This window comes from Pseudorasbora parva, chromosome 4 (genome assembly GCF_024679245.1).
Source record: "Pseudorasbora parva isolate DD20220531a chromosome 4, ASM2467924v1, whole genome shotgun sequence".
Taxonomy (NCBI): Eukaryota; Metazoa; Chordata; class Actinopteri; order Cypriniformes; family Gobionidae; genus Pseudorasbora; species Pseudorasbora parva.
In genome coordinates, this window is record NC_090175.1 from 39,173,317 (window position 1) to 39,186,880 (window position 13,564).

The following is a 13,564-nucleotide window of genomic DNA, read 5'->3' on the forward strand; positions in this document are numbered from 1 at the left end:
CTGTGTAGGAGTATGTTGTATCAGGAGTCAGTATGAGGTTAAGAATGATGAGAAAGTGGTCTGAGGTGTGTAATGGAGTAACTAAAGTGTTGTCCGTGGAGTAGTTGCGTGTGTAGACAAGGTCTAATTGGTTACCTGATCTGTGAGTAGCCGTAGTAGATACTAACTTAAAGGGGGGGTGAAACACTCAGTTTCAGTCAGTGTCATGTCAATCGTGAGTACCTATAGAGTAGCATTGCATCCAGCATATCTCCGAAAAGTCTTTATTTTTTTAATAATTATATAAGAAAGATGCGCTGTTCCGAGTCTTTCCGAAAAAAGCCGAGCGGGTGGGGGCGTATCGTGTAAGCGGAGCTAAATAATGACGTGTGCGCCGCCGTGTTGAGTGCGTCGTAAAGCTGTGTGATCCCTAACAGCGAGAAAAACTTTATTCAAAATAAAAATATGGCTTTTAATCAGATACAGCCATACATCTATGATCCGGAATCAGACCCAGAGGCTGCAGTTGAACAGGAGCAGCAGCAAAAACGACTAGAGCAGGACGTCTCTATGTGGTACAAGTTATACACTAACTATATAATATGCTTAGCGGCTTGTGTTATTTACATATTTATACTTGAATTATATTGTCGTATTTTTGTCTTTGAAGGTGTACATGTGGGAAGTGCAGTTGTGCACGTGTGTGTGTGTGTGTTTACGCGTGGTTTGTGTAGACATGGTTTTGCACGGCAGGCTAGTGTTTACATAGAAAGACACGGAATAGTAGCGCATTTGAATGAAGAAGCGTGCTTATTTAGTTCAACATATTTCCCCACTCTTTGTGTATTGTGGTTTGGAGTGCTTTTACAATACACAAACATAAAGTTACACATATAGTGGCCAGCTAAACAAATGTACACGCACTACACATCGCATGCTCCATTGATCAATTAACTATACGTGATCATGTTTGGGCTACTTGATGAGCATAGGCAAAAACACAGACATTTGAAGCAGTCTAACTCACCGCCTGCGGTTCTAACGTTGGGACCTTTATCGTTGGGACTGCTCCATCCTTTAGCATTAGGCGATTGGAAAATCCGGCGTCAAACTGGGCCTTGTTTATGAAACAGTCGGCACCGAAATGCAGCGAACAGATATAAACATTCGCGGAACTCAGTTGCTGATCCGGAAAAGCAAATTCCATCCACTGTTGCCTTAACGCGGGGTTTTTGGGGAATCTGTGCAGGACTGTCTTGGTCTGGCAACCAAAAACGCACTTTTTTGGTGACATTGTTAGTTGTGCACATCACCTGTGCAGCGCAGCCTACGAGCCAGCGCTTTGATGGGCGTAGGCTGTTGCTTTCGCTCTCTCTCTCACGCTCTTCCGGTAGAATTGTCCGTACGGCCCATACAAGGAAATTCCGCCCCCATTAACGTCAAAGGGGACGCATGATCGCAAAAAACTTGCCGAAACTTATGACTAACCGGAAGTAGTATTTTTGACAAAGAAATACTCCCATCAAACGTCCACCTTAACTTTTGAAACTTTGTCCATGTTTAGTATGGGATTCCATGTCTTTAACAGTGTAAAAAGATCAGTATGCATGAAACAGCATTTCACCCCCCCTTTAAGGTCAAATGAAGTCAGTAGAGTGCTGAAGTCTGCAGCTAGGTGTTTATCAAGATGGATGTTGAAGTCACCAAGCAGAATCAGTGGAGTGCCATCCTCAGGGAAGCTAGAAAGCAACACATCCAACTCCCCCACAAAGTTACCGAGGTGACCTGGAGGACAATAGACCACTACCACATGGATTTTAACAGGGTGTGTAAAAGTGATTGAGTGCGATTCAAATGAATTGGCCGGTAGAGACGGTAATGGATCAAATTTCCAATCATTTGAGATAAGCAAACCAGTCCCCCCTCCCCTCCCAATAGGCCGAGGAGTGTGTGAAAAAGTTAAATTGGTTGAGAGGGCTGCAGGAGTGGCAGTGTCCTCTGGTATGATCCAGGTCTCAGTTAGGGCCACTAAGCTGAGCTGAGAATGAGTCCCAATAGATGAAATAAAGTCTGCTTTGTTTACAGCTGACTGGCAATTCCAGAGACCAATTGGAATAGAGAGTAAAGTAGCAGAGGATGTTAGGATATAGCGCAAATTATTGGGATTGCGGCGTCTCGTGTGTACAGAGCGTGATTTACGAGTGCTAGTAGTAATAGTTGAGATTTGAAAGCACATGGTGAATACAGATCAGAGAAAAGGCCAGATAGGAATTAGAAAAGAACCAAACACAAATAATGAAAGGAAGATGATACTCAAGTGCCTTGCCGGGGGCCTTGCTCGGGCGGAGTTGCACAGGGAAGAGTTGAAGTCTTTACACTCGTTGGTCTTGCACAGGGAAGAGTTGAAGTCTTTACACTCGTTGGTCTTGCACGGGGAAGAGTTGAAGTCTTTACACTCGTTGGTCTTGCACAGGGAAGAGTTGAAGTCTTTACACTCGTTGGTCTTGCACGGGGAAGAGTTGAAGTCTTTACACTCGTTGGTCTTGCACGGGGAAGAGTCGAAGTCTTTACACTCGTTGGTCTTGCACAGGGAAGAGTTGAAGTCTTTACACTCGTTGGTCTTGCACGGGGAAGAGTTGAAGTCTTTACACTCGTTGGTCTTGCACGGGGAAGAGTCGAAGTCTTTACACTCGTTGGTCTTCACACGAGGAGGGCTTCACACTGCCGCTTCCGCGGACTATCACGCTATTTATACTAACCTGAGTATCGTTATTGAAAGCAGCTGGGAACGCCCCCAACAAACTCACTCCCAATGACCAAACAAATGCTAACTCAACAAATGCTAACTCCCACACACACCAAAACTAATAATACACACCACTGCACTACACAGACACACTTATTCAACAACAAATGAACAAACAATCAAATGAGAAAAGTTACAAACACTTACAGAGTAGTTGTCTATCAGTCAATTAATTGCTCCTCTCTAGCCAAATGTTACAAACACACCAGGCTTTTAATACCTTTAATACCTGCTTCTTTCAGTTCAAAAAATGATAGTTGTACCAGAATTCTACACGAAGTGAAAAACATATTAAAAACTGTTACAGGGGTGATGCACCTTTCAAATAGTAAATTTTGTTTATCTGTTACAGATTTTACATCTTTTTTGTTGATTGTTGTTAAGTGTAATACATCAAAAAACGTCACTTTTTTAGTAGGTCATATTGTGTAAATTATTTGAGAACCAAAACCCCCAGTTCAGCCCCCCCCCCAACACACACACACACGTTTGCTTTTATTGCATGAGTGTTTATTATGAACATTATGGCAATGAAATATTAAAACATTTTAGTACTAGCACCATTTTCTTAAGCTTTTAATGATCATTAATAACCTTAGAGAGGACAAACTGTGTGCAAATATTCATTTGCTGTGGGTAATTTTATATCACTGTGCGAATCACTGGCAAGATGTTTAAACTAAAAGTGGTACATTGATGAAATAAACCTCTCAGTGAACCTTTCCTTTCACTACCATACATCTAGTTTAAAACATACTCGGACACAAAAAGCATAAACTTGCTAATAATGCCAATTATGAGACATATTACTATACTATATTGCTTTAAATGGAAATGTCAAGATAGTTAGTGAGCATACAAACAATAAATAAGTGAAAAATGGTTGAATACATATAAAATATTACTTCATTGAGTATACCTGAATCTTTGGTCTTCTTTATAATAGTGCTTGGGTTAATAGACATTTTCATAATAGACGTTATAAGGCTTGCATTTTCATCTTTCAAAAGAAAGGAGTAGAACTTTCTTTTTCTGTAACAGACTTTAAGTTGAGGCCAAATCAATCAGAGAAAAGGTTTTTTATAAATTTTTCTTTGATTATGCTAAAGAGAAGTGGTTTCATATTTTTTAGCTTCTACTAAAATTATTTTTACTCTACATTTTAGGAAATATGAATGCCAAAATTCACTCATTTGAATTCTGTGCTATGCAGAGCATCTTCACAGTTGGACAAGAGATCCTTCTATTGATTTGGAGTGTCATGTTTTTGGGATTTGTCCTGAATCGGGTTCAGAATGAGGCTAAAGTCCCGTCCCAAAGAGCTGCCCTTAAGATGGGAGTCATGGGATCTGACCCAGGCAGAGAGGGCGGCAGGGATTATGCATCATCACCGCCACACAGCAGCAGAAGGGCTTTACGGTAGTCACCTGCGGTATCACCCTGCAGTAACAGAAAAAGATGAGTTTAAAGTTTAAGGTTCAGTGATCTGGGTGAACAACAAAATGTTATAAGGTGTACACCAATATACATGAGCATACATTAATCATTTTGTGCAGAGAGGTTGCAAACTTCTTGCGGAATTCAGCGCGTATATCCAACATGTCAACCTCACTGCGGGAAGCCATGATCCTGATCAATGTTTGGTCATCGGTGCCTGCCCCCTGCAGGATGAAAACAGAATTACAGTAACAGGCAAGTTTTTTTCACAAGGTCATTGTAGTTACTAAAACTAAAACCATAAAACAATTGATACCTTTAAAAAAAAAAAAAAAAAAGTTCAGCTTGTTGTCAAAACGACATTTTTCATTTAGTTTAACTTAATGTACTAAAATAATTCTAAATAAACTTTAAAAAAAAATAGACAGTATTATCAGAGATAAATATAAACCCAGATGTAAGTTGTGTTGCAGAACAGAATTGCTTTTATTATTCACAAATACTGAAACACAGACTCACTTTCATGGCTTTGTAAAGTCTCTCCGCAAAATACCCCGGTACACTGCGGGCACACTTCACTAATGACACACAGATGAGATTGTAAGACACAAAACAGCCACACAGAAAGCAAATCCCACATGAGTGCTGTATATGGGTGATTCTTAAAGGGTAAGTTAACCCAAAAATGAAAATTATTTAATTAATTACTCACCCTCATGTCGTTGGACACCCGTAAGACCTTTGTTCATCTTCGGAACACAAATGAAGATATTTTTGTTGAAAGCTGATGGCTGAGAAAGGCTTCAGATGCCTCCATTGGCATTCAGTACATTTCTACTGACTCACTCACAAGACCCATGAAGGCACTAAAGACTTCATCACAAAATCCATCTCACTACAGTGGCTGTAGAATAATTTTACAATGCGCACAAAAACTAAATAACGACTTTATCCGAAAAGTTATTGACGTGAACTCGACGTATGCGCGAGAAAATGACGCAGCTCCGCCGTTCAGATCTATGGTTCAGATATATGACCCGGAAGCGAAGAGGAGTGCCGCTATCGCATGAGTTCACATCCAAGACCTACACAGAAAAAAATTACTTGGCGAATAAAGTCATTATTTTTTTTTTTTTGTGAACAAAAACTATTTTCGTCGCATTGTAAAATTATTGTACAGCCACTGTAGTGAGATGGACTTTGTAATGAAGTCTTTAGTGCCTTTATGGGTCTTGTGAGTGGAAATGTACTAAATGCCAATGGAGGCCTATCTGAAGCCTTTCTCAGCCATCAGCTTTCAACAAAAATATCTTCATTTGTGTTCCGAAGATGAATGAAGGTTTTACAGCTGTCCAACGACATGACGGTGAGTAATTAATGAAATAATTTTCATTTTTGGGTGAACTAACCCTTTAAAATTATAGAAAAAATTCTGTCCCTTAATATGATTTTTATAGACAAGCTATAAGGCATGGCCCCTACCCAGACTTTTTAACTTATCCTCTATAATAAAATTATATAATAAGGAAAATGCTATTTTGCACTTGTTAATAAGAACTTAATTTAGACCTATATGTGTGAGAAAAAGTGTGTGTGTGTGTGTGTGTCTTACCCACAGCCAGCAGTACTTCTTCAAGGGTTCCTGAGGTCTCTCTCTGGATGCTCTCCTCAATCTCATACCCTGAGAGTTTTCTATACTCCTCAAACACTGCAGATTAACAGCAAATTAATGAATATACAAAAGCAAAAATAACAACATTATTAACTAAATGTGTTGAACTAACCTTTCCTAAGGTGTGCACTACTACGGTTCCCCAGTATAGTGATGAACTGGCCTTCATCAGTTCCAAATTTCTTCTCTCCTGCGGCAAACAGAGCCTACACACGAACAGTTTTTAACTTCTTGACTGAAAAACTGATATTACACACTACAAGCACTAGATGACAGCATTTGTTTGCACACGTTTTGAACAGCTATTTGCAAATATTTCGTTTAGTTTTACACTAAACCATTTTCAACTAAAAACACAATTTTGTATGCGTTTTGGCCGTTAGTTTACACAGCAACAGCATTTTGGCAGCCTAAAAATGCAAGCTTATGAAATTAGGTTTCAAAGTGCAAACAAACAGTCTCCATGTAAACAAAACAAAAACGCAAATGTGTTTTCTGATGTCGTGAGCATGCATATAACGTGTTCCGTCCATAATGTTTCTTTACAAAGTGACATCGCCAACTACTGGCCTGTCATGCACAACAACGTTTTTAGTTGTTTTCGAAGATATTTGTGATGGGGATAATTTTGACAATGTTGTCGTCTCTACACAACAAAAGCAAAGGAAACACTGTTCCGTTTTTGGTACATTGTGTCATGCAAACATACTCTTAGTTGCACTGAACTTGCCAACAAAACTTACCTGAGCATCACTTTGGATGAGCTCCTCTTGTATACTCTGCTGTCTGCTGGCCTATGGATAAATCATTTAGTATCAAATAAATGAATTGTAATGACAAAACAACCACACTTAAAGGGATAGATTACAAAACAGCCACATGACAAAACCACACTTAGGGCCAGATTTACTAAATTAGCGTGACAGTGCAATTTCAGAAAAACTCAGATTTGAGTTCTGCGTGTGATCTACTGATGACGCGCAAATTAAAGAACACAGATACAGCTGGATCATTTCCATAATTACCAGCACAATCTATCCATTCTATTCTTTTTGGTTTGTAAATAATAGCACAAACACCAGTAAATTGATGAGCATAAACCTTAGTAAATAACCATGCATGATTAATTCAAATACTCTCCTCCCATGAATTTTGCCTCTTTGATACTTGTTGCACACTGCTAAGAGTAAAGCGTTTCGACAGAATTCAAGCGGAAACCTAGGGTAACGCAGATATGACGCAATTGACAATTAATAATTGTCCAATTGACAATTTACAAATAGTTGGAAACATTGTAAGAACTCCACTGAAAAAAAATATATAATAAATATATAACACTGGCCAGGTGTTTTTGTGTGTGGATATTTTACTGCAAAAATCCTACATAGTGCACCTTTAATTATTTACATTTCCAGATACATTATTGTCAAATGAAATTTTGTGTTTTCATTTTTTGTAGGGATTTTTATTAGATCGTACTTGTAGCAAAACAACCAGCATCCTCTGGAAATGACCTCCAGTGTCACCAGTCACATCTTTCTCCAGGTCTTGTTTTTGCTCTATAATACACATACAAGACAGATCATCAACACTAAAGAGACCGGCATTCAACAAACTGCACATATTGCTGGCAAGTATCAATTATTAATAATAAAATATTATGTAATACAAGTATAAATAGCTAAGAAGACAAAAATCAAAGACTTATAATACATAACCCACACAAACAGTTACCTTGTTTGTATAAATTTTTGATCTCGTTGATTTCATTGGCTGATCTAGATGCCAAGATCTCAATCAACACGTTCTCATCTGTGCCCGCTCCCTAAAACAACAAAAATAAAATGTACAGATATTCAATGATCGCTATAAAATATAATTACATTTATATAACAGTTTATGGTTGTTAAATGTTAAATTCAACAATCATGAATACTAGTTTTCTTAAGAAAAAAGTTTTTTTTTATTGACCTCCCTATATTCATTTACAAGTACCTTAATAGCATTCTGCAGACATGTGACATCAAACTTGATGGGAGGAGTCATCAGAGCTACAATCAGAGACTCAAACTTCCCAGTGAGCTCAGACTTCAAATCATCCACCAAATCCTGAACAAAGACGGAGAGAAAGAAGAAATGCATGTATATAGCATATGGTATAACTATAGCATACATTCAGATAAAACACTGTAAGATGTCGGTGCTATATTAACAGTTTATGCTGATGTTACCTTTCCATGCAGGGTTTTGAACGCAGCTTTGATTTCTTGGCGCTGTGCATTACTGCGTGCTGTCACCAGCTTGACAATAGCATCCTCATCGGTACCTGAGTACCAAAAATAATATTAATAATAATGTTGACTACCATTACTTTTTTCTTCGACATTACAAGAAGACTGATACCCATCTCTTACGCAACACGCTCTGATTATTCATTTATGAGAAACAAATAAACCGATTAAACAAGCAGAATGTATATTAATGTCTAAATACAAATACATCCATACACAGCCTTGATGATTTTGAAAATAATAATAGTAATGCTTTCCTCTTTTACAGCATTACAGATTCTAGTTTGCAGTTATACTAGTACTGTAGATATAATCATTTTATTGTATTATAGTCATTCATTTGAAGGTGTACTCGCATATTTAATGCGTCAAATTAGCATTTAATATGTTAGTCAAACTCACCGATTCCTTTCATGGCCTTGTAGAGAACCTCAGCATCATTATTAGCATTGAATCCACTTTGGGGCTTCACTGTTCCTCTGCCAGCCTAAGACACAACATTTTAGTTTCATGTCCTGTTTTCTGTAGTATGTACATACTTCACTTCAGTAATCTATGAATCACGAACACACCCATATTTCCTCTGCAGCCGAAGGCCTGTCTCTTTAAGAAGCTGTGCATTTAACTTTTACATGCAGTAGTTTTCCACATGGAAACTTTGAACGACTACCACAAATCGTCTACGAGGATGTGTGTGGGGGAGGGAGGGGAATGGACGTGGACATACAAATGATTCATACAGTACCACGGTATGTAAATTAATTTAACATTGCTTTAGAGCTGTATTATTAAACAGATGTTATTGCCCACTCAAACTGAGAAGGTTATGCAAGATTCCAGAAAAGGTCTTTAAACATCAACTGATGTAAACAAAGATTTTGCTGATCATGTGATCTTTTGGTTAAAAATCACAATTTTTTAATCGTTCACATAAGTGAAACTTGAAAGCAGACCACACTCCATCCGTGTCTGTTTGTGGATCAAAGGAGTCACAGGAAAAGATACAAGCACAGACGCAAGCACACTGATTTGTTTAGATCTCAGTTAAGCCCCCTGGGTGACAACCATACTACTGACAAAACAGGACACACAATTACACTCTATAGCCTTTATCTAAACCTCACTATCTGCGGAAACTCAAAATATACTGCAAATCAATCTTCAATGGCTTTGCTTCAATGTAGCTTTTGTTTTACTCCCATTTAATCCTACAAGACAAAATGTAATTTAACAATGTTTGATCGGTAAGACTTTTTAAGAAGAAGTTTCTTATGCTCACCAGGGTTGCATTTATTTTATAAAAAATACAAAAACACAAAAAACAGTAATATTGTGAAATATCTGTTTTGTATTTTAATATATTTAAAAATGAAATGTATTTCTGTGATGCAAAGCTGAATTTTCAGCATCATAACTCATTACAGTTTTCAGTGTCACATGATCCTTCAGAAATCCTGATCCTTGTGTTAAAAACAGTTGTGTAAAACCTTTTTTTAGGATTCTTTGAGGAATATTATGTTTTCTGGACACATGAGGATTTGTTAATGGGAGTGAAGCAACTCAACTGTCACTGTAGGTCACATGATGATGATTACATGATGAATCCATCCATATTACATTCATATTCATATTTCATATAACATACCTTTTAGTGGGCGTAAAGTTATTTGTTATTATAAAGATGTCTGCGATTTTGGACGCAGCCATCATGAATGCACGAAGGCTATGATATAAGGTCAAAAGCAGTTATGTCCCCAGTAATTGTTCAATAAGCAATGCGAACATGCTTATTGTGTTTAACTGGCTAAGTCTAAATCTGCTGCCACACAACTGTTTCTATAAGTCTTGCCAATTGCTACTCACAGCTTTTTTAATTAGATAAGCAAAATTACATTTTATTGTTTTGGAGAGGATATGTATTGTTCATCTCAAGCCATATTGTTAATTTCTCAGCCTTCAGGAATGTGTTGAATAAAGCAGGCCTGAATGCTTTCGGTAATCTAAGAATGTGAGTGCCAGAGTCATCCGCTAGTCATCCAAAATACAGCTCCAAACAAGAGATTCCTAATGGTGTGTGATAACAACATCATGTGTTACAGATTTATTATGTGCAAAACAAGCATTAAAGGAAGAACTTGAGACATAGGATAGCAACCTTTAATTTATGTGGTGCTGATATTTTTCATTTCAGAACCATGATGATAACTGATTTTAATTTTACATAATGGATACTGCATCTATAAATAAGTGGTGTGCAAAATATATTTATTTGTAAACACCATGAGATTCCATATGACACCGGCGACAATTGAATTGATTGATCTGAAATTCAGAATAAAACCATTCCCTAGATTACATTCACTGAAGGGTTAAATGGAAAGGGCACTAATTTTTTATTAAACTTATATTACATTGAGCACCAAACTATAGCTTTATGTTCTTAAATTGTTGAACAGATTAATCCAATTTCTTAAACAAAAATTTTGCTTCTTTTTTTCAGTTCTTTGGCCTTTTTTGGTCCCAGTAGCTATGTTTACTCAGCCTCTCTCCATACAATAGAGTTAACAAACACATTTGATATCCAAATATATGGAAACAAAAACAATACTCATTTACCTACAGGAACTAGTTCCCTAGTGTTTTCCAACAACCTTTTAACAGCTGAAAATAAAAGCTGCTCTTCTGTGTGCACATCTGGTATCATTCAGTGCCCTGGTTATAGTGTAAGGTAAGTAGCCTACGACGTTCAAACACCAAAATAACAACATAGAATCTAAATATTACATTACTGACTTTATGTGATATTATGCTCCACGTTGTCGGAAACTATCTGTCAGTTAACTCAACTGAAGGGAAACGAGGAGAGGAAAAGTGGAGACACTGAGAAGAAAACAGGAACGCCCGCGGGTCGTAGCCCACGCAAAGAGTCTAGTTGCTTTCATTTACAAGTATGTTTCTTTCTTACATTAGAGGTTGTGCTTTATGCAATAGGCTACCCGAGCAATTTGACTCATACGGATCTCGAGCCTCTTTAGAGATGGTTTTTATACGCAGCTGTGATGGGCGTCGACACTGTCGGAAGTTTATACTATTGTCAACAGAAGATTGATTCTTCAGAAACAAGTTGAAACTTAATAGCCTACAAATGCTATAGACTTTTATTACAGCAATGAAAAGAACTTACCATGTTTGAGATTCGCGTAATTCAAAGTGTTCGAAGCTGAAGAAATAAACGACAAAATAGTTAATTAATAAACATTTACATGAGCATATTCCCAAACGCATAATGGCATTATAAAATATTTAAAAGCAGGTTAAGAAGGGAAAGATGTTGAATATGTTGGCAGACAGGTGTGCACTCTAGAAATCCTAAAAGTTTAAGGACTAATTTTTAAATTCCGTTGTCACACTTACCGAAAGAAGAGTTTCTGTTTAAAAGCAGATGACTGCAGTAGAGAACGAAGCAGAATAATGAGGAATGAAGAAGTAGGAGGATTAAATTTGACTACGATGTGTTGAGCCCACAGACTGGTTGAGCCACACCCTGGCAAATAACCCAATCGCTGTGACTTATGGGTAGTGGTGTTTTAGCTTTCTTCATATATTTCAGCATATCCGTGCACACGAAAGCGATGAATCACTTTTGGAACATCAGGCATCACAGAAGAACACATAGCGAATGTAAACGTTCAGACTGTGTTGAAATTATAAACTTTTGCCATCCAGGACAGGAGAGGTCTGTGAAATTTGATGATGTGACGTTTCCCCACCCTTTTTGGTCAACAAACTTCCAGGTGCTGTCACTGTCAAATAAGGCAAACAGAGAAAAACTGTTTGCCAAGCAACATATTAAGACTAATCAAACACACAGAGATGGGTGTCACGTTACACTAATCTAACACTGGAAAGCAACCAATTGTTGATTTCCACATGGATAGATGCATAGGCCTACAAGATCAAATTTCAAGCCCAAACACAACTGCAACTTCATTGTGTTCTAGAAGGACTTGGCAAGGAATTAAATCATACGTCCCCTTTGTAGCAGTTAAAAAACCTTCCTCTTTTTTTTAACATCACGTTAGATGACATTGTCTGTAATTACAGTGCAATGTGCACATGCATACTGTTAATTCACCTGGAAACTTTTATTGCTCGAATAACATCATTGTTCATGTTTTTTAAATGTATTATCTTTGATTACGTTTTTTTTTTTTTTTAAAGGGTAGGCCTACTAGTGCCAAAATCACTATTTTGATAGGCAATTTTCAATAATGTAATTTCCCTTTTTACATGCAATTACAGAAAAGGGGGAACTGGAATTTTCAAGCTTGAAAAAGGACACAAATGTATCATTAAAGTGGCCTTTAATGTCAGTAAGCTTTATGTGGTCATTTTTAATATTAAAAATGAATGTGCAGGCATTTCACCCTGTAGCCCAAGACTGGTTTCACACTGAAGCTGAGTCTGGTCAGTTCCTGGATGGGAGACCTCCTGGGAAAGCTAGGTTTGGGCTGGAACAGGTGTTAGTGAGGCCAGTTAGTGAGGGGGTGCTCACCCTGTGGTATGTGTGGTTCCTAACCAAGTGGCAACCTCCCCCAGTTTCTCTTGAAGCCAATACTGGCAAGCCAGACCTACATCAAGATGTTTGGTCTGGAAACTCAGCATTGACAGGGCTCAATCCGAGGGGCGGGATAAACGGTTGTCTTTCAAACTCCCTCTGCACGGCGTGCACACAATTGGATATCGCTACAACCAATAAGAGCAACGAAGGTGAAGCAGAGCTCGTTGACATATTAAACTTTCGCCGTATCCGGTCGGCAAAACTCAGAACACATCTTCCCTTCTTCAGAATGACTTAAGTGCTGTTATTTGTTCTTTTTTTAGAGAAAAGCTAAACTCCAAGTCTTCCAGAGTCGCGGACAAAGCTGATTTGAAAGACCACCATTCGCCAGTTTCTGTGTTTATTTGTAGCAAGGAAGTGCAACTCGGCCGTCATTATGTTAAGCCCCGCCCACCGACTCTATACACGATGTGATTGGCCCAACCAGAGTTTGGCATTTACAGCTTAGAAGTTTATTGAGAGTTGCTAGACGACACTCGCGGCAGATATAATATAATGTATATAATGTACACTGAAAAAAATGACTTTGTGGTATTGTAAAATCTATTACATTAATTCATGTAATTTATACATAGTAAAATCAAGATTAAGTTGGAACTATATATCTTATGTAAAATTTACACAATTTATTAATGTAATAAATTAACTGAGAAGAAAGAGTACATTTTACTATATATTTACAAATAGTATTTAATGTTTTATAGTCACAGCACATTCACCTAAAAATACTAAGTAAATTTTAATCTGAAAAGCAAAGT

At 37.7% G+C, this 13,564-nt stretch overlaps 1 protein-coding gene across 1 annotated transcript; it reads right to left on the reverse strand.

Moving 5' to 3' along the window:
- Positions 1-3,273: 3,273 nt before the first annotated feature.
- On the reverse strand, positions 3,274-11,715 carry anxa5b (annexin A5b). The gene is made up of 13 exons (XM_067442755.1): positions 11,600-11,715; positions 11,370-11,405; positions 8,588-8,672; positions 8,126-8,220; positions 7,890-8,003; positions 7,629-7,719; positions 7,374-7,453; positions 6,638-6,688; positions 6,007-6,100; positions 5,835-5,930; positions 4,742-4,800; positions 4,324-4,446; positions 3,274-4,225 (listed from the first exon to the last, which is right to left on the reverse strand). Exons 2-13 carry the CDS (start codon positions 11,370-11,372, stop codon positions 4,163-4,165), a joined length of 954 nt encoding a protein of 317 aa, XP_067298856.1. The 5' UTR covers positions 11,373-11,405; positions 11,600-11,715; the 3' UTR covers positions 3,274-4,162.
- Between the last annotated feature and the right edge of the window lie 1,849 nt (positions 11,716-13,564).

Excerpts from the sequence above, each read along its gene's own strand:
- anxa5b (XM_067442755.1), bottom strand. Across the intron at positions 8,221-8,587 it reads CAAGGCCATGAAAGGAATCG|GTACCGATGAGGATGCTATT; the intron begins GTGAGTTTGACT and ends TTTGGTACTCAG. Across the intron at positions 6,101-6,637 it reads TCATCCAAAGTGATGCTCAG|GCTCTGTTTGCCGCAGGAGA; the intron begins GTAAGTTTTGTT and ends GTTCGTGTGTAG.